Consider the following 20,093-nt stretch of genomic DNA (forward strand, 5'->3'; position numbering starts at 1 on the left):
AAATGATCGAATCGGTACCTGGATCCAACGGATGGGGGACATGGAGCTGAGCTGAGGGGCTCTTGGTTTGTAAGCTCTGACTTCAGTTGGGAATACGAACAGTGAGGACGTAGAGAGCTTCCTGTGTAGACTTTCTTTTTGGCAGCCCTCGAGGTGTCCAACTCGGTAGCAAATCGACGAGTATGGATACTGTTCCTGCCGCCCGTGCTGCTGCTGGAATCGAGCCTGGCCCGCTTCAACTTGCAGAACATCTTCCGCTTCCTCACCCTGCGTGCGCATCTCATTCGTAAGCGTCTCTCCTGTCCTCCAGACCTCAAGAGCTACTCGCTGTGGGGACACTCAAACCCTGTACGTACACAGGCGCGGTGTCTTTCTCGTCGACTCCATTGCTAGCGGTTCCCTGTCCTTGTGACGCTCTTTCCAGACGCCGACATGGTGCGCTACGCTCTGGGGCAACTACTCGGTACGTTCGAGGTCGTTGGCAGTTTGTTGGCGCATTTGAAGGTGGAGGTCTGGTTGGTTGCGTGTGCTGCAGGCAAGACGTCGTCGTTCAAGTTCCATGAGCTCATGATGGCGGTTGTGCTCATGCTAGACCCCCATCCAGACGAACAGCCAGCTCCAGGAGCTGCGCCAGAAAAGCAAGCGGAGTACTGCAGTGTGTCCCCGTCCGACTTCCCCGGTTGTAGCTGTCGAATGCTCTCGCGGTCGCACACAGGCACTATGGTGTCAAAGAGTCCGTCTGCACCCGCTTTATGCATTCGCATTGAGTGAATCGTCGCTAACCTATTGGCGTTCGTATGGTGCAGTGCGGTGTTGAATTGAATTGAGTGCAATCTGTGGGAGCACCAGTCCGCGTGCTGCATGGCACAATGGCTGAGGTGGATGCGCGTGGGAAGTTGGTTGGGCGCGGTAGCAAACTCACGCTTGCGATCGATGGCCGCGAAATCGCTGTCGGGCAGCAGGAAGGACGTGAGACGACCGGAGTCCGCGTCCACGGACCACAGGGTCTCCTGGTGCGTCATCCGCAGGAAAATCCGCTGTGCGTAGAGGCTGTAGCTGGGTGCAGAGGCGAACAGCCCCACGGTGGCGCGTGGGAAGAAACTGCGTCCAAGAGCTCTCGGGCATTCCACACTAGTTGAAGTACAAGGTTTCTTGCGATTTCATCGGTCAGTGAGTTGCGATAATTCGCCATCGACAAAGCCGCCTGACGTTCGTGGGGTGTCTGCCTCGTGGACCACTGCAGCACTCGACGAATTCACGGAATTGCTGTAAAATTTACGCTAATTGTCTTCAATTTCGGGTGGATCGATGTGTTTTGACTTGAGTGAAGCACGAGACCAAATGGATAGATCCTGTTCAGAGAGGCGGCTACGGTGCTAAAGAGGAGTTTAAGTGAAAGTTTGGCCGTGGATTGAGAGCAATTGGAAGCAACTATGAAGCTGGCAAGAGAGACATTTGATGATGAACCGTTCTTTGACAAGGGTGTTGCTACCATTTACAACAATTGTGCACGTCCAACAACAAAATTCCAACCTTTTCCTTGCGTATGAGCAGGTTATTGCGTCCGAGTTTGCTGCGTTCACGGTCCTGACGGTGGCCCATCGTATCCAAATTATCCTGTATCGCGATCGCGTATTGCTGCTGGATAATAGCCGTATCGCTGATAATGACGACCCGAAAGAATCGGCACAAAATCCCAAGCGTTTGGCAACGCTGTGGATGAGTTTCAGCTACTGTAAAGTCCAACAAGGTCTTTACGTACATATAGTTGTGTGTTGTATTGGGTGTATGCTAGCCCAAGGATTTTGATGAGGACTTCTTGTCTTTAGTAGCAAGTTTTCGCTCCACTTTTTCGGTCTTGGCACGCGTGAGCAGCGATGTTTTAGATGCCGTAGTATCGTTTGCCGGACTTTCACCTGGTTTGTCGCCAGGATTCTCGGTTCCTGGTGTGGCTGGTTCAGTGCCTGCATCAGTCTTTGCATCGTCTTTAGCAGGCGCTTTGACGGGTTTCTGGGGTGCGTCCTTGAAGATTTTGATCTTGTAGCGAACGATGCCGCGAATGAGGTCATCCACAAATTTGGGCAACCACAGCGAGTCCTGGTACTGCAATCGATTCACGACCGACAAACTAGTCAATAGTTAAGTACGGCGCAATTGCGCTGCGGAGAATACCTTTTCGATTGCTTTGAGCAATTTTGTGTGACTTCGGACATTTACCCAGTCGAGTGGACACATCGCTCCCTGTCGGACACATCGAGCACACGAGTTAGAATGTCTACAATATAATTTTACATGTACACCGTACGTCGTAGTCTTGAACGTATAGATCCTTGACGTCAGAAGCACGCAGTAGTACGATACTGGCGTCAACGTGGCCAGCCCAACACGAGAGGTGTCTGCATAAACCAAGGCACCCTTTAGCAGCTAGTTTCAAAATATTATCAAATGGCCGTGCGTACAGAGGTAAACTGCCGTTCTCGTCCAAGCTTCTCGGACTAGCACCTGCGGCCAGCAAGTAATCTACAACGGGTATTGACCCGCCTTTGGCTGCCCTGGGGGACAGTACGGCGACAAGATAAAACAAATTAGAAATCTGTATTCCCTCTCAGACCTTGTGGGCGTTTACCAATGCAGAGGCGTTTGGTGGAGCTGTTCAGCGGCAAAACAATAGTTTAAGAAAGTGAAGCGTGAGAACCATAAGCGGCTACAGTCAGACAAGTCTTCGCATCGTACGTTCCACGGGTCCAGTTTACTGTCTGTTGGGCTTTCCCCCTCAATTTCGACGAGGTGCTTGACTCGACCAAGATCCCCCTTCATCGAAGACCAGAAAATATCGGACAAGACACACTCGACACTCACGCTGCCAAAATACTTCTCCATTGGACTAAGGTACTTGCGCGTCTAGGAAAAAAACGAGTTAGTGTCATAGACTACACGTGTAATGGTACGCCGAAAACCTCCAATACCTTGGGGAGAATTCGAATTTGCACTGGCATGCGCTTTCGCTTGATTGCTTTTGCAATGCGCAGCTTCAGCTGAAATTTGGCTTTTTCACGATCGAGAAACCCCGTTTTCTTTTTCGACAGCTTTCCTGTTTTGGTCGACATTGCGGTGCCATCTGCTGCATGGTTGCTAGCACTTGCGACCTCTGCATCTTCCAGTGCCTTGATCCTCTCCTCCTCCTCTTTTTCCAACAAAGCCTGGCGCTTTTGAACGCGCTCCTTCTTCGATTTCTACGTAAAATGAGTCATGCATGCATGACATGAAAGATCCCGAGACCAATCTCTCAACCTAGAAAACTCACCTTTTTCTTTGGTGGCGATGCATGTTTGTCCTTTTTCCGTGGTGATCTACTACTCTCTGGAGTCGCCACATTCTCGGGTGCTTCTGTCGTGTCAGAATCAAGAGTTGGAGACTCAGTAAGACCTTCCGTCTCATCCTGAGGGTTTTCTTCTGGCGTAGTGTTGCTATTCTGTCCTGACCCCCAATAACCTTCTTGAGTAAACACGTTTGTTGGAGATTCAGGGCCCGTAACCAAATTCCCTTGTTCGTCGTAGTAGTACCCTGCTGCCTGCTCCATCGTGAGTTGGTCCAAGTAGAATTGCTGCCCCTCTTCCGGGCTGTAACTCCACGTCTCCGAAGTTTCAATAGCATGCTCCTGTTGTTCAACAGTATACCCCTCTCCAGAATTGTAGTCTTGTCCTCCAGTTGTAGGGTACGCATCGCAACCCTCGTAGTTATACTGGTACACATCACTCTCGTGCCCAGCTTCTTGCTGGTAATACTCCTCGAATCCTTGCTGCTCGTATCCGGCATAATAGTCCCCCTCTCCTTCTTCCTGCTGGTAATAGTCCGAGTAGCCTTCAGGATACGTCCCTCCTTGTACTAAACCCACAAATTTTGAGTCTATACAATCACAATCACTATTTCAGCAGGATGAATTTCTTCTCACCTCCTTCTTCATTCCCAGGCGTATAATACGCATCCTCCATTGCCAAGCGCAAAGGTCAACTCCATTTTCGCGTCGCTTCGTGATACTAATGAATAGTTTTGCGCAAAACAGTATTCTTTTCTGTGCCAAGTGATTTGCGCATTTGTTTTTGCGTGTCACTTTCAAATTTGCGGTGGACATGGAGTTCCTGCGCCGACTAGGAGAGCGCCACGAGGCGCTCAAGCAAAAGATCCACAGGACACGCATCCCCCTGTCCAGGAACGGGCAGCGCGTCATGGGGGTCGTGTACTTCGCGACGCCCATCATCGGCGGCTACTTCGTCATGAAGTGGGCCGAGCGTCGCGCAAACGCCAATTTCCAGCGCGAGGAGACGCAAATCCGCCGCGCCGCCGGCAGCAGCGCCAAGCACGTGGCGCAGCAGAACCAACAGCTCAAGGATATGCTGCAGGACAAGCAGCAGTAGGCTCAGCGCAACAACTCCGAACTATAATAACGTTTTGCACTGGGCTATTATTTTTTTGCGCAACAACTGTAACTATCAACATCCTGTACCCCCGGCCATGCGGAGGCAGGACGTACTCTCAAAAAGCGACAAAATGTTGCACGTCGTGACGTAACTCAGGACGCTGAACAGAGTGACGACCACGAGCCATCCCCCAGAAGTACTGTACCCTCCGAAGTAGCGCAGTTGTTGCACCTCGAGTTTTTGACGTGGTAGAAGTCCAACAAACGCGAGACTCAAAAGCTGCAAGCTCCAGGCGATTAAATACGTGTACGCAACCTGCAGCCGCGTCGAGTCTGAGTCCAAGTGGACGTCGTCGTCCGACACTGAAAAGTACGCGTCGATGGTTTTGTACGCGGTTGTGCCCAGCGGAATGGCCATGTTGCGGAACGTGATGACCAGGCCGTACGTCGTGCCTTCAATGCCGCGCGGTGCAAGCTCCACGATGGGGAACAAGAGCAGGAGGAACCGCAGTCCTGCTGCTGGCGCCGCCAGCATTTGCATGTACAGCCAGAAGCTTCTCCTCCTCACGACGTCAAACACCGTGCAAGCCACCGTGACCACGTCGACGCCGACAATCCAAAAAGTCGCGATGCAAAAGAGGTGGCCCCATGCGCCACGCAGCAAGAAGCGCTTCGTTGCGAGCAACCCGCCCGTAAACGCGAGGCACCAGACCGCGATCGCGATGGTTTTCGGCCAGACGTCCACGTCGACCCAGTTGGCCTCGATCGCTGGGGCTGCACTGGAGTCGATGGTCATGCAAAAACTCGCCACGAGCTCGAACATCAATAGCTGCCACATCGCGCGGCTCTGGATAAGTCTCCAAATAAGCTGACAGCGCCCGCCGAAGTCCAGTGGTGGATCGAGCGGTGCGGTGTCTGGCTGCTGTCGGGGCCCAACAGGACACGATACGGCGCCAGCGAAGGAGAAAATCGGCACCGTCTGGGGCGTCGGGTCTTCACACAGAAACCAAATGGAGCCTACAAGAGGCACCATCGCGCAGGCTGCCAATACCAACATCACATGGTTCACGCTCAGCGACCACGAGAAGTTGCCGCCATACGCCGATCCATTGAGCGAGCTGGCCACGAACAAGTCCATCGCAATCAACCCCAGCATCCTCACGGCGTAAATGCTCACTTGTGTATGTCCTCGCGTCGGCAATGGCTCTCGTTGCGCGATCTCGACCACAATGGCATCCGCCGCCACATTCGCTAAAAAGTAGCCCACCGTGCCCAGCGTCATGAACAGCACGTATCTCCACGCCGCGTCGGTGTCTCCAGCTCGTGGCATTTCGGACGTGCCGAGGTACAGCAAACTCACGCAGCACAGCAACCACCCGAGGATCAGGTACGGCTTCCTCCTGTAGCCGCCTATCTTCACGCTGTCCGTCAAAAGTCCACCGAAGGCCTTGAAGTTCCACGCCGTGTTGATGACCGTCGACGCCGCTCGGACCTGGAACTGCTGCAGCTGCAGGTAGTTGGACAGGAAGGGCGCAATGGCGCTGTTAAGGCCGCCGTACAGCGCGCCAATACCCGCGTAGTTCAACAACAGTCCGGCCGTGCGTCGCGTCAGCAGCTGCACCTTCCCGCCAGGACGCAGCGCCCCGTCCTGCTCCAGGCCGTAGAAGCCGAACTCGCGGCGCTCGCCCAGGACAAACGCGTCGGCATGCAGCAGGCCCAATGCGTCGGCGTGAAGCTCTGGGGGCAGCGAGTCGAGGCTCAGCGCGTCGGGCGACAGCGACATGGACAGCGACGACCCGCTCTTGAGCCAAATGCCCGAGGACATGGTGAGTGAGGCCATGTGACAGGCGAAACCGTTACGAGGGCGACTAGCACAACGGGCTCGTCATTCACGTGGTCAACTGGTGCGGGGCTTGGCTATGGGCTGCTTCCAGGCTGTCCAGGACGCCAGGACGGACAAATTGGATTGAAGGCGCTGTCGTTGCCTCGAGGCGAATTGGACAAAAACTGTGTCTTTGTTGCATATTTGACCTATTTTGTCGGTCGCAGCCAGAACTGCGCCTTTGGAACCCACCGCTGTTCAGACGGAGGGAGGCGTGGACCTTTGCTTGCATCTATCGGTGCGGCGATCAAGATGCGACCGCTCAAAGATAGAGGGCTAACGTGACGACTTCACCGTCAATATAATTAAGGCGCCCAGGAAACGAGGCTCCGTCTTGGTCATCTGCAGCAGTTCAACGATGAATTCGGCATCCCGCCACTGGTTCAACGCCGGTTCTGGTGGTGACCGCTCACTGCCCAACTCGCACACCCGAACGCAAGCATCGCTTCATTCACCAAGAGGAGAAGACACCGCTTGGCCCCGTGGACCAAGACCTAAAGAGTGCAGCGTAGCTACGTCTCTGAATTGTCGTCCCTGTCTATATTACCGTACCTTAATGAGGCGGCCACCGCCGCCCTGCACCAACATCAGCAGATCTCGGCGTCTTCGGGGCGACACCGAAAGCCCTGCACGATTTCCACGTCGTGAAGCGCGCGCCGTTCGGGTGGAGGGAAGAACCACGACGCCCGCATGCCGTCCGTGCCGCAGATGACGCTCAGATGCCGCTCCAGCCTCGACGCCGACTTGTCTCCGCCGCGGCGCGCCGCGAGCTGGTCTGCGATGTGCGTGAAGAGCGGGTCCTGATAAATATTGAGCAGCTCCATTGCCAGCATGAGCGAGCAGAAGAGCCCGAACACGGCCGCCGCCGCGAGGATCCAGCCGCCCAGCTTGCCTGGGAACTGGTCGTTCTGCAGGCCGCATGTGTACTTGCCGCGCGCGCACATGGCGTACTGCAGCAGCACCAGCAGCGCGGCCTGCACGCTCGTCGCCGTCACATACAGCAGCAGCAACAAAAACGCCTTCTGGTTGCCGATGCCAACACAGTTGTTGACCCACGGACTGCAACAAGTCACGAGTCAGTTGCAACCGCAGCAATTGATATCCCTCTCAGCTCTCACCAGTGGTGGTCTTGCAGCACAATGCACCGTTCGCACGTGTGGCAGTGCGTCGCTCTGCAGAAATATCGTGAGTGCAAATCCTGCAACAACAAATTGCAGTCTACTCACCTTGACGGCCGGTAGATCTCGCACTCGTCGCAGTAGATGAGCAGCGAGCCGTCGTCCTCGCACTCTTCGTACTCGTGCAACGGCATCTCCTCCTCCACCTCCTCCACGTCTGCGTCCTCCTCTCCGTCAACTGAAAGTCCCTTGAGCTTGAATGGGACCGTGCCTGGGTTGCTCGTGAGCACCACGATGTGGCACCAGAGGCACATGCCAAAGAGTCCCGAGAACCACAGCCCCTCCGTCACCCCCATGAGGGACAGCAGCCCCACCCACTGCGAAATGGACAGCAGCACCGACAACAGCAGACCGAAGAGCAACACCCACGCGAAGCCCGCGATCACGAGGCCCGCGGGGTCCCACACGAACCACAGCGGCCGCTTCCAGCCCGAACGTCCTGACAGCATGGAATTTGCTATTGAGATAGTCACTGATTGCGATTCCGAAATAGTGCCATTCACTTCAGCTGTCGGGATTGTAGCGTTAGCATGGCGATTGCAAATCCGCCGTGTTCCCGAGGAATAGTCGTTACAACGCCTCCAGGAGCGTTGCCGACGAGTGCTATGCCAACACCTGGCATCGCGCATTATCGTCACGTCCGCGTTGCTTGCTCGGCGGCCGAAATCCAGGCGCGCAAGATCGGATCGCAAGGGTGACGGCGTTCCTTATGGCCCGCAATCGGCGTAAACGACCGCGGGAACTCTGCCACGATCCTTCGCCCTTGCAGGCCATGGGATCAAGCCATCGTTGGGTGAATGAAGTCGCAAGCAATTGCGCGAGCCGATCTGCTGGTGGGCAGGCGCTCAAGCGTGGGGACATGAGCCCTTTCCACGGTCTCTGCGCCTGCAACGTCAAGGCCACTGGACGTGAGGCGGGCCAAGGTCGGACGGCCAGCGCTCGCAAAGCCTCGACCTCACGTTGGCGACTCCATTTGCAAACAGCAAAACGCGCTCCAAGCGCTCCCATCCGGCAGACCGGACCAGACACAGCGCGTGAATTGCATGTATTCACGCACCATGCTTGGAGCTGGTCGGGTCTTCACGGTGAATATCCGCCGGCGCAAGCTCGACCATCACCACGCCGCGCTCGACGTCGCATTGGCTCTGGCGCAATCGACCCATAATCGTCCGTGGGCAGACGGGACGCGCAAAATGGGCAAAATACCCTCCTCGCTAAATGGGTAAAACAGGTTGACGATGATACCAAATTTTGAAGCAAAATGCTGCTCTGACGGCAACAATGTGTTTGGGGAGACCAACACGCATTGCTGCCAGAAGGGCTGCTTATTTGGCAACACCCCAGGTGAGCAGTCAACATCAATGCTATTAGCTTCGTTGCTGTTCGATTCATTTCAAAAAAATTAGGTCGCCAAAGCTTTTTCAACCAGTCCACCAAAAGATAGGGAAGTGGAGGCTGGAAACGTAACATGTCGGTGGTTTCAAGCCCGACACCGGCTTCGACGACCGGCGTACAGCCAGACACCTCAATGTCAACAATCGAACAACCAACTGCGATAAATACATGTACACAGTACGCTCCTTGGCTCAGAGCAATTGCAAATTACCGCTCAAAGTTGCAGCTGTAGGAGTTAGTCCGTCCAGGACACAACTTGATGTGCTCAAGCTCGTTTACTGTTGCGAGTGTAGTAGCGCCACCCGCTCGTTCTAGTCGCGTCCTGCGTCCGTTGAGAGATTGCTACTAGACGCACAGTGTTAGTAGCGCCGTAGGGCTTTCCAGCACCGATCCGAAACCAACTCATGCTTCGTGGCAGCTACTGCCAACCACGCTTTCAGGGCCAGGAAGTGAGGGCTTTCTCGCCTGGTCGGCCTGCAGCAAAGTCAATGGCACGCGTCCAGCATTTCATCTCGCCCAATTTGGGCGCTTTTAAAAAATTGGGTCGACCGACCGTTCTTTGCGCCCGATTATGCCATTTTTCCCATAACAACCATTAAACGCTCGAAAGTCGCTGAAACCTAGTATCCCCACTATTCAGCATATCTACGTGTAGCCAAACCAAATATGTTTGCTGTTCGTTAAGTACCTGCAACAACCTGCGCCCCACCATCCAGCATACCCCTGCGAGTCGGTCCAGCGCCTGACTGCAACTTGCGATATAAAGCGGGAGCGCAATCACTTCCGCCGCAGCTCGTTCATTCGCACATTTACCAGCAAGAGCAGCGAGCGACTTCCCACGACTTCCCAGCTCCATGGCGGTGCTCGAGACGCGCCCCAGGGACGAGGCGCCCGCGTACGTCGGGTCCGTCAAGACCATCGAGGACGAGAACCAGCTGTTCGACGCCATCGAGCTGCAGCCCGCAGACGACGAGGATGAGGACGACCTGCCGCCCGTCAAGACCAAGCGCCTGTCCAGCGGCACAGCCGCCAGCAGCGACGGCGAGGCGCTGACCGGTGACCGCGTGCGCGAACTGCGCGAGCGCGTGCTGGAGGTTGCCAACCGCCCGGTCTCGCCACCCGCCAAGAACCACTTTCGACGCGCGTCGACAGTGGCTGTCCCGACGCAGGGCCTCGTGCCGAGGAACGAGTCGCGCGACGACAGCGACAGCGAGGCCGGTGAGACGCCCACGAGCCTGCGCCTCACTCGCTCCAAGAGCTGGGCCGGCTGCCCGCAGCGCGACGCCGCCATGGAGGCGATCGAGAAGCGGCAGGTGCGCTTCCGCTTCTCCACGGCCGCGTCCGCGCGCGAGATCGTGCGCGAAATGTACTCGCACCGACTGCGCGAGTTCCCCGAGCAGTGCCTGATGAAGGCCGAGATGGAGATGCAGGTCGGCTCTGTGTGGCGCCAGATGACGGTCGAGGTGGACCGCGACGGCGTCAACTGCCAGCGTGTGTCGCTCTTCCGCAAGAAGACCAAGGAGTTCCAGATCGCCAAGGACGACCTGCTGGCCGCCACGCTATCGCCCGGCAGCAGCACCAGCGTGGACCTACACTATATGCTGCCCGGAAGGGGCAAGCAGCACCGCCGTCTCATGCGCAGGTACCGTACCGTGACGCTGCGACTCGGCGACGAGGCCACGGCCGCCAAACTTGTAGCGTCGCTGCAACTGTTTGTCAAATGGCTGGCTCGCGTGCCCGAGAACGTGACGCGCCGCATCAAGGTTGTGGTGAACCCGCACTCGGGGAAGCGCCGCGGACGCAAGTTCTGGCAACAGTGGCAGCCCCTGCTGGAGCTCGCGAACATACAGTGCGACGTGGAGGAGACACAGTACAGCGGCCACGCGCGCGACATTGGCGCGGCGTTCGACCTGGAGAAAAAGTACGAGGCCATCGTGTTTGTCGGCGGCGACGGCACCGTGAACGAGTTCATGAACGGCGTCTTTTCTCGCGAGGAGAGCGTGTGGCGCACGCTCGTGGCCACGACCCCCGTGTCGCTCATTTGCGCCGGCACAGATAACGCCTTCGGCAAGGGTGTGGGCACCCCCACCCACGAGTCGTCAGTGTACTGCGTCATTAAGCGCAAGATCCGCCCGCTGGACGTGATGACCTGCCAGGCCAGCAACGAGGACGGCACGACTCGTCTCGAGTTCGCCTGCACGGGCGTGAGCTACGGCATCGGCTCGGACATCGCAGTGGAGTCGGAGGCCACGCGGTGGCTCGGCGTGTACCGCTACTTCTACCTCAAGGTCAAGCGCGGCCTCTTCGCGCCGCACAAGCACGAGGCCAAGATGAGCTACGTGCTGTCAGACAACACGCCTGTGGACCCCGAGACGGGTGAACAGGTGCTGCGCACATACTACGAGATCATGGACGACACCGCAGAGGACCAGCATCATGTGGAGCGCTGCAGTATCTATGACGACTCAGACCCGGCCGCCAAGCAGTGGACGGGCGACGCCGAGTCCATCTTCCACCCTGCCAGCGAGGAGAAGTACGCTGGCCAGTGGCAGAGCTTTACCTCAGAGCTCACGTCGGCTGGCGGCTCGAACGTGTACTTTGAGACCAAGTACGCCCACCCGTCGGACGGCAACCTGGACCTCATCTACTCTCGCAAGGGCAACATCTTGCAGACGGCCAAGATCGCCGTGCGCTACCTGTCCAACACATTCCTCCAGTCGGAGCTGGTGGGCTACCACAAGGTGAAGGCGTTGGTGATCGAGCCGATCGTGGAGGACGTGCTGAACGTGGACGGCGAGGTGTTCGCTGGCCCGGGCCCGTTCCGTATTGAGGTGGTGCCGCAGCTGCTATGCGTGCTGTCCGAAAAGTGAGTGCCCTATTTCATAATCGACATCATAAGACATCCAGACGATAAAAATGCAGTGGTAGTGCCGTCGGTAACATAGCGATAGGACGTAGGCGCGGAGCACGATCGAAGGGCTCCAGGGGCAAGGCAGCGGGTGCGAACGAAGCGCCGGCGCCGCAGGAGGGTAATCTAAAATACATAACGTAATGAGTTCATGATTGCAAAGACTCCAGGAAGCTGAAGCAACGTATGTTCTGCATGATGATTCTGCTCGCTGCACTTTACATGCCGTCGGAGCATCAAGCATGGACGGCAGGCCTGGTCATCCTCGTCCCGGATCGCAACGCCCAAAAGCTGCTGGTCTGCCCCAAAGTGACGCTAGGATGCGTGCGAAACACAATTTAAATTGGCCATTTGGTTCAAATTTGGTGAATACAAATTATCGTTTTAGTCCAAAAAAGGATACTGGTGCCACAGTTCTCCAGCCGGCAGTCGAGTCATTGTAGACAGTTTTCTTTATCTATTTGTGCGTTGGTTGCCGTCAGCAAAACATCCAGCAGACTTGCTGCACCAAGTCGTCCGGCATGAAGCTGAGCAGCGCGGGCTGGTTAAAACAACGGATACCGACTTTCTTGGCTTATAACGACAAGCTGCTTATAACGTTCATCCAATCATATCCCGTTATTTGTTTTTCAGCTGACCTCTTTTTATAACTGTCAGTAATATAACGGTTTTATTACATTTTGTACTCTGGCAACATCATAAGCTGCGCGCAGCAAACGGCGTGCGAGGGAGCCGTGAGGGAGAAGGCAAGACTATTACGTGTACATGATTGAGACAGAACAGACAGACAGCTTCATGCGCGGTACAATGATGCACCAGTACATATCGTACTTGATGAGTAAAACTACTTTGGTACACTGTACCGTGTATATAACTTCACTGCAAATCCAGCCGACCAGAACTACTCTTTATTTGTGTGGACTATAATCATATTACAGTTCATTTGTAAAATACCGTTTTGGATGTCCAAAAGTACATGCCTATTTGATGTGCACCACTTTGGGTACAATCGTCGACGACGTGACGAGGTTTTATCGCTGGCTCTTCTTCTCGAGCATGGATGGCTGCACTTTGTTGCCATCGCTGCTCACCCACGGTGGCGCAGCTTCGTGCACATGCACGACAGGCCGTGTCCGTCCAGGCCTGCAACTGGCCCTGCACATGGCGCAGCGTCCCGCAGCGTCGTGAGTGTTGGCGCGAGGTTTTTCAGCAGGCGGCCCAGGCGTCAGTGCTTCCGGCTCGTTTCTACGCTGCCCCCGTCGTGACATTGCGCCAATGAAATCGCGGCCTGGACGCTCAGAACGACGCCTCGAAAGCGAGGGGGGGGGTCACACGCGGAAGACGTCCAGTTCGGATTGTTGCTGGGCCCTCGCCAGCCGTCGCAAGCTCTTCTCGGCAGAGGCCCTCAGTGTAAGGGGACGAGCGCCGCCTTAGCCGCGCTTCAGTCAGCTAACCTCCTCGTTGCTCACTCTCCAGTGTCACCATGTCGTTCCGGTTCCCTCGCTGGGGCCGCAAGAAGAAGGACAAGGAGCAGCCCGTGGGGGGCTCCAAGTACGTCCCGCGCGGGCCGCCGTCGGCTCCCGGCCGCCCCAACCGCGCGGCCTCCGACTACCCGCACTCGCAGCAGTCGTGGCAGTCCAACGGCACCATGCCGCCCGTGCCGTCCTCCGCCTCCGAACTCGGCGGCCCGTCCTCGAACCGCGGCGCGCCGCTGCCGTTCTCGCACCCGCTGTATGCCATGGACGCCGAGGGGATGATCCACCTCAAGGCCACGGGCAAGGGGCTGGACGACACGGACCTGGCTGTGCACCAGGACGAGATCATCAACACCACGGTCAAGTACGTGCAGGACTCGATGCGCAAAGAGTTGGGCTTCCGCGAGGTCTTCATCCCGGCCAATAGCACGCCCGAGGCGCCCGTCAAGGCCAACGTCTTCGTCTCGCGCAACTACGAGACGTGCAAGAAGCTGCTCGTGTTCGTGGCCGTGAGTCGCGGCCTCTACCCAGGTCTCTGGAGCCGCGGCCTCGTGCTGCACGCCGGCGTCAAGAGCGGCAGCATGCTCGAGTACTTCCGCAAGGCCATTGACGAAGGATACGGCATCATCGTGGCCAACCCCAACAAGAACGTGATCGTCATGCGTGACGGCAAGCAGCGGCTGCAGATCCCCGGCTCGTCGAGCCCCGAGGAGCACATGGACTCGCTATGGGACTCGTACGTGGCGCGCTCGACCGCGCGGAGGGTCTACTTCTTGGGCTACTCGTACGGTGGCGTGTTGATCAAGTACTTGCTGCAGTCGCGCGGCGACCAGCTCATGCGCCGCAACGGCGCCATTGCGTTGATTGAGAGCAGCCACCGCATTGAGGACGGCGACTCGCAGTCGGTCAAGTCCATTCTGGCCCACCGCACCATGTACTGGGAGAGCAACGACCTACTCTTCCAGACCCAACTGGACGGAGACGCCCCCCATCGTACTGGGTGCACGTGTCTGTCGGCTGGTCGACCAGCGCGCGCCCATGCGAACCACTACTACGTCACGGCCTTTTGTATTAACAAGATCCAGGACGCACTCTTCCGCTTCCTGGACACGCGGGATGCCACGACGTACGTGGCCGGAGAGAAGCCGGTGCCGGAGCCGCCCGCTTCGGCCCCCGCGTTCATTGGAAACGGCGCCGGTGTCCCCGGTGGACCGCAGCTGCAGCGCCAGGAGTCGGCACGCCGTGACGCCAACAACTCCAAGATGGGCAACAGCGAGAAGCACTGCAACCTGTGTCTGTTCCACTTCACGTTGTTCGACCGCCGTCACCACTGTCGGATGTGCCACCGCGCTGTTTGCAACGCCTGCTCGCGCGACCGCCTCTTCTTGCCAGGGTCCAGCACGGCGCAGCGAGTGTGCACAGAGTGTGCGACGGAAGGACCTCGGCCCAATCAGGCGCCTACCCAGCCTCCTCCGAACTACCCGCGCTTCAACCGCACCACGAGCGACGCCATGACAACGTCGATATCCTCGTCGACGGAGAGCCGCAACCGCTCGGACACGCAGATGTCCAGCATGTCCAACAACGGCCGGTCAGAATCGAATGCTGAGGCGCCTACAAACTCGAAACTCAGCGTGGAGGACTTTGACCTGCTGAAGGTTATCGGTAAGGGTGCGTTCGGTAAGGTCATGCTCGTGCGCAAGAAGATTCCGGATGGGACGTGCAACCCGAATGCTATCTACGCCATGAAGGTGCTGAAGAAGGCATCTGTGTTTGCCAAGAACCAAGTGGAGCACACCAAGTCCGAGCGTCGTATCCTGCGTGATATTGACCACCCGTTCGTGGTGCGTCTGCGGTACGCATTCCAGAACGAGGACAAGCTGTACCTTGTCATGGACTACTACAACGGTGGCTCGCTCTTCTTCCACCTGCGCAAGTCGCGCAAGTTCTCGGAGAAGCGAGCTCGCTTTTACGCAGCGCAGTTGTTGATGTCGATGTCTCACTTGCACGAGCTGAACATCGCCTACCGTGACCTCAAGCTCGAGAACATCTTGATGGACGACAAGGGGTTCATCGCCCTCACGGACTTCGGTCTGTCGAAGGAGAACGTTGACGTGCCCGACGGTGCCAAGACGTTCTGTGGTACGGCCGAGTACATTGCGCCTGAGCTGCTGAAGGGTTTGCCGTACGGTAAGGCTGTGGATTGGTGGGGCTTCGGTACGCTGCTGTATGAAATGATGACTGGTCAGACTCCCTTCTTCGACCGCAACCGAAAGCGCATGTTCCACAACATTCTGCACCGAGATGTGGTTTTCACGCAGGCCTTCTCGGAGGACGCCAAGGACCTGCTGACAGGCCTGCTTCGCCGAGACCCGGCCAAGCGATTAGGCTCGGGCCCCTCGGGCGTGCAGGAAATCATGGATCACCCGTTCTTTGCGAGCATCGACTTCGATAAGCTGCTGAAGCGCGAGATGGAGCCGCCTTTCAAGCCCGTGGTGAGCAGCGAGGCCGATACCGGCAACGTTGCCAACATCTTTACGCGTGAGATGGCGCGCGATTCGCCAGTCACGCAGGAGCTGGGCGCGACGCATCGTGCGCAGGCGCACTTTGACGGATTCACCTACATGCCCGGCAACGAGCACCTGAACTAAGCAAGTAGTGGCGAAGATGGTGGCCCTGAGGCAGGTCCGATTGTTAGAAGACAACCCGCCCCCACGACGACGAAGTCAAGGGCAAGAGCGAGCGAGCGCGGGGAAAGCTGTCAAGTCGAGGTAATGGCGAGAGCAGCATCAGAAAGTATGCCGCCGACGCAGCTTCGTTGGAAAACCCCGTTGCGGTGAGTGGGTGAGGGAGACGACACGAGCGAGAGAGCCGTGCCGGTGTGTGTTGTGTACGAGAAGAAGAACGGGAAGAAGAGCAAGGCGAGCGAGCTGCTGAGAGGGTGCACGGCCTGCTTCAAAGGTCTGGAGCACGGACAAGAGAATCGAGCTCGGCGCTGAAGCGGGGATGCACCCTCCTGCCAGCGAACTCGCCATTTTAGTTTTAGCTTTGCGAGTGGCATCAGATGAAAAAGAGAAAATGAATATCCACACTACTCTTTCAACGGCGCCCAGCGCTGGTGTTTGTCCGTGCTGAACAGCAGCAGCATTGCTGCCCACGTCAATAAAATGTGGCCAGCTCTAGGCACCTCACCCAATGTGTCATCACTGGTTTGTATGGTCTCGGGCTCGAGGCCTCGGCACTGATGCATTCACTTACCCGTCTTGCCCTTCTCGCCCAGAGACCGAGAACCAAGGCCCCTTCGACTAAAAATACAAGTGAGACTTGGCTCAGGTTATTCTCGTGCTAAGAGTTCAGGAAGGGAAGTCACAACGAGGGTGAAGCACTATTGATAGCTGGGAGAAACCTGCCCAACAATAGTGTTGGGGTTGGCCCACCCAACGTCTTGAGAGGCGCTGTCTCCGCCTTCTCACTCCCAAACTTTCCAGCTTTCTGCCAGCCCAGCCCGGGTCTTCTCGCTCGTCTCCTCCTCAGCAGCCATGAGCAGCATCAACGAGCCCATCCGATTCGGCGATGTCGTCAAGCTGCAGACCAAGTCGGCGTTTGTCGAGAATGCTACGCCTTCGTGCTTGGGTTTCCTGGAGCTGCCCGGCAAAACGCAGACGCAGCTACTTGTGGTGCCCCCCGTCAAGGACGAGGTCAAGGACCGCGTGGTCGAAGCCGAGTTCATCGTGTACGACTCCTCCGAACCGTGATTTGTCTTCCAACGCCACTTTTGCTAACTTGTTGCCTTGTCCAAACAGTTCCCCCATTCGTGGCGAGAAGCAGCAGCCTAACGGCACCCCGCTGACCTACCAGACCCCGTTCGTGCTTCGCACCTCGGACGGAAAAGATGGCAGCACGTACTCACTCAACAACAAGGTGGCCGGTCAGCGTGACGCGATCAGTCTGCAGATCGCAGCTACCAAGGGTGAGATGTACATCCAAGTGGAGAAGGAGGGCTGCACGAACGCCTCTGGTCTCCACTACGGCGACGACGGCCTGAACCTCCGCGTCGTGGACTCGAACCGTGTCCGCAAGACACTCAACCACCTGCTAACGCACGTCGTCAAGCCCAAGAGCGACACGCCCGGTGGCATTGTCACCTGTGGAGCAAAGGGAACGGCCCTCACTTTCAGCTTACAGCGTGCTGTGGACGCTGAAGGGAAACCCCGGACGGAGACGCACAAGTACATCAAGAACCCGCAGGCTCGTCGCACCAGCATCGATGCTCTCGGCCCTGCCAAGATGGACGAGTTGGGCCGTGCTGACCGCATTGACAGCAGCGAGTTCTCGGATGTCGACGCCTTGAGCCGCTCCAGTAGCATTGCTGGTTTCAATTCCAACCCTGCCAGTCCTCGTGGAGGTGCGGCCGCAAATGCGCTGGCTACGCCTGTCGATGCAGCTGCAGTTGCTGCACGTCTTCCTGCCAAGGCAGTGGAGGGACCCGAAACGGAGGTCACCGTCTCAAGTAGTAGTGGAAGCGCAGTGAGTGAGTCATCGTCCACCGAGACGAAGCCTACTGACTCTAAGACGCCTGCTACACCGCCCAAGAATGCAGTCGTGAACTCAAAGGCCCCTGCGCCATCTCCCGTGAAGACTGGATCGGTGAAGACTGAAGTAGCCAAGATTGAGGCGACCAAGACATCGCCCGTGAAGGCCGAAGCTGGTAAGACGCAGCCGACCAAGTCCGAGGCTGCGAAGGCCGGTGCTGTGAAGACGGAACCTGCTAAGACGGCGCAGGCTCAGCCCGACGCCAAGACTGCAACTACTCCTCCGCTAGCACCCGCCGCGAAGGCTACTCCGACTGAGCCCAAGACAGTTCTGGCTGATGCATCAACCTTCCCTCCGACACCGGCCATCAACGGCCCTGCTCCTGCTCCGGTGGCGGTGTCCCCGAAGGCGTCTGCCTCGCCGAAGAAGGCGGGAGCAACCCCAACTGCGACCCCGGCATCGCCCAAGATGCTGAAAGAAGAGGAAGTGGCGAAGTTGAAGGCCGAGGCTGAGGTGGAGAACCTCGAGCCGGCGTGCGGTGCCAAGTGCAGCGTCATGTAAGCCAACAAGGGCCTAGCCAGCCGCTTGCTGATCTCCACAGCCTTGCATATTATAAACCATTTATGAGCCACCATCCAATGTACTTGAGGTGTCCTTCACGATCTTGGTGTAGATGCTAGTCATCGCCTCGCAAGCTGCTTGTGCGGATTCCTCAACCTCCATAGTTTCGTGTTCATTTTTTTGCTTTCGGCGCTCGCGCTGCAACGCTGCAGCTGTGCTTTCACGACGAGCAATGCGTTCCAGACGCTTTTGCTCGAGTGCTTCTCGTTCTCGTGCCTGGGCATCTCCAGCAGCGCCGATCATGAATCCTTCTTCTCGCAAGTACGCCTCGGCCAGCAATCCACGTTGCTGCACTCGTGTAGAACGGAATCCCTCGGCTGAGTTTTCAAGCACCAAAGGAACGTAGATGGGATCCATTGAGCGTGCCAACACGCGCCTCACGAACGCTATCTGCGGCGCTGTAGTTGGTGAGCAGAAACTCAAACCACGAGGTGCTTCTGGACGCTGACAATCATGTGTTCGTTGAGCTCGCTCAAGAGCCTCCGAGGCCGTTATTCCATACACGCGCCCAAGCAGCAGCGCTGACACCAGTCCTGTACGACCATGCCCCAGACGACTGAAAAGGTACAGGTTCTTGCCCTCACGGAGTCTCAACTCGACCTGCTCTTCGAGAAACGCCATCAGTTCATCGCTGTCAGGGACGCCGTCGTGTGCGATAGGGAAATACAAGAACTCGATCTGCATCATGCCCAACCGCGCTAATTCGCGTGAAGCCTTCGTAGCCTGCTGCTCAGCCAGCTGAAGCTTGTGCTCGAGAGCTTCACGTGCCTCTATCATACTGGCTTCTTCTGCGGCATCTTCTTCCTGCTGCTGCTGCGACGTCATTGATGATCTCCTCTTCTTGCTGTTCTTCGCACCAGATCCTCCCATTGCAGCTGCGGTAGCGTTACCAGCTTCGGCATCGAAATCTACCAGCAACTGCTGTGCGAGTTCTACGTGCCGTTTGCTGATGGTCTGGGCTCCCTTCAGCTCCCTGCAGAGCGCTCCGTACTTGGTGCGAATTTGACTCTCATAACTCCAGTCGGTGTCTGTCCCGGACCCTCCTGCCGCTGCCTCCATGCTCTTGAGCTCTTCTGGTTCCATCAGACACACGAACACACTAACCTGCTGCAAGAGTACACTCGTAGCGAAATCGGTACGTGAAACCAGCCGTCGCGCCTCGCGAAACGCAGGACCAATTGGACATGCACCAGCAAGTACCCGCGCTCGAATGACCCAGAAAGAGGTATCCGCTGGACCTGCGTGGTTTGCGCGGAACAACTTATATGTCGTCATGTCTTCGATGATAACTTGACTACCGGGCGCGGCCGACTTGTCTTGTACTGCACGTTTGCGAGCACCCATACGAGGAAGTTTCGGCAGCATGGCCTTCATTCCGTGACTTGGATGCCAAGTAATAGCTGGTGGCGGAGGAGGAGCGCTGGGCCCTACAGCTACACGCCATGCTTTCAGTGCATTGCGCGTTCGCTCCTTGATCTGCCGTGTGAGGAAAGCATACAGCTTTCGTGCCTCGATCTGTCGTCGTCGATACAGCTCCAGAACATCCGCCGAAGAGCCTATGGCCATGCTTAGCATAAGCCGACGCTCGTTTTGTCGTTTTCTCTCAGCAATTCGTCGAGTCCAGGATTCTAGTACACAAGCGGCTCGCTCACGGTTCTGCTGGCCTTCTCTCTCGCGATGTCGA

The 20,093-nt window shown here is 57.0% G+C and overlaps 7 protein-coding genes across 7 annotated transcripts; 4 read left to right on the plus strand and 3 right to left on the minus strand.

Moving 5' to 3' along the window:
• Nucleotides 1-2: 2 nt before the first annotated feature.
• Nucleotides 3-817, plus strand: KRP23_3341 (uncharacterized protein; the record flags this gene model as incomplete). The annotated part of the gene is made up of 5 exons (XM_067888179.1): nt 3-14; nt 130-286; nt 361-435; nt 536-733; nt 807-817. 5 exons carry the CDS (start codon nt 3-5, stop codon nt 815-817), a joined length of 453 nt encoding a protein of 150 aa, XP_067747445.1.
• A 974-nt stretch (nt 818-1,791) lies between these two features.
• Nucleotides 1,792-3,992, minus strand: KRP23_3342 (Poly [ADP-ribose] polymerase tankyrase-2; the record flags this gene model as incomplete). Its single annotated transcript, XM_067888180.1, has 9 exons — nt 1,792-2,103; nt 2,173-2,241; nt 2,306-2,396; nt 2,460-2,552; nt 2,627-2,649; nt 2,734-2,901; nt 2,967-3,233; nt 3,305-3,885; nt 3,953-3,992. 9 exons carry the CDS (start codon nt 3,990-3,992, stop codon nt 1,792-1,794), a joined length of 1,644 nt encoding a protein of 547 aa, XP_067747446.1.
• Nucleotides 3,993-4,130: 138 nt separating this feature from the next.
• Nucleotides 4,131-4,415, plus strand: KRP23_3343 (uncharacterized protein; the record flags this gene model as incomplete). Its single annotated transcript, XM_067888181.1, has 1 exon — nt 4,131-4,415. One exon carries the CDS (start codon nt 4,131-4,133, stop codon nt 4,413-4,415), a length of 285 nt encoding a protein of 94 aa, XP_067747447.1.
• A 75-nt stretch (nt 4,416-4,490) lies between these two features.
• Nucleotides 4,491-6,257, minus strand: KRP23_3344 (uncharacterized protein; the record flags this gene model as incomplete). Its single annotated transcript, XM_067888183.1, has 1 exon — nt 4,491-6,257. The coding sequence occupies one exon, from the start codon at nt 6,255-6,257 to the stop codon at nt 4,491-4,493; it is 1,767 nt and encodes a 588-aa protein (XP_067747448.1).
• Nucleotides 6,258-6,886: 629 nt separating this feature from the next.
• Nucleotides 6,887-7,926, minus strand: KRP23_3345 (Palmitoyltransferase ZDHHC7; the record flags this gene model as incomplete). Its single annotated transcript, XM_067888184.1, has 3 exons — nt 6,887-7,358; nt 7,418-7,471; nt 7,526-7,926. 3 exons carry the CDS (start codon nt 7,924-7,926, stop codon nt 6,887-6,889), a joined length of 927 nt encoding a protein of 308 aa, XP_067747449.1.
• Nucleotides 7,927-9,726: 1,800 nt separating this feature from the next.
• Nucleotides 9,727-11,742, plus strand: KRP23_3346 (Sphingosine kinase 1; the record flags this gene model as incomplete). The annotated part of the gene is made up of 1 exon (XM_067888185.1): nt 9,727-11,742. The coding sequence occupies one exon, from the start codon at nt 9,727-9,729 to the stop codon at nt 11,740-11,742; it is 2,016 nt and encodes a 671-aa protein (XP_067747450.1).
• A 224-nt stretch (nt 11,743-11,966) lies between these two features.
• On the plus strand, nt 11,967-15,953 carry KRP23_3347 (FAM172 family protein-like protein; the record flags this gene model as incomplete). Its single annotated transcript, XM_067888186.1, has 4 exons — nt 11,967-12,104; nt 13,081-13,190; nt 13,257-14,975; nt 15,941-15,953. The coding sequence occupies 4 exons, from the start codon at nt 11,967-11,969 to the stop codon at nt 15,951-15,953; spliced, it is 1,980 nt and encodes a 659-aa protein (XP_067747451.1).
• Nucleotides 15,954-20,093: the final 4,140 nt, after the last annotated feature.

The sequence above is a fragment of the Phytophthora ramorum genome (assembly GCF_020800215.1).
Source record: "Phytophthora ramorum isolate Pr-102 chromosome Unknown Phyram_PR-102_s0003, whole genome shotgun sequence".
Lineage (NCBI taxonomy): Eukaryota > Oomycota > Peronosporomycetes > Peronosporales > Peronosporaceae > Phytophthora > Phytophthora ramorum.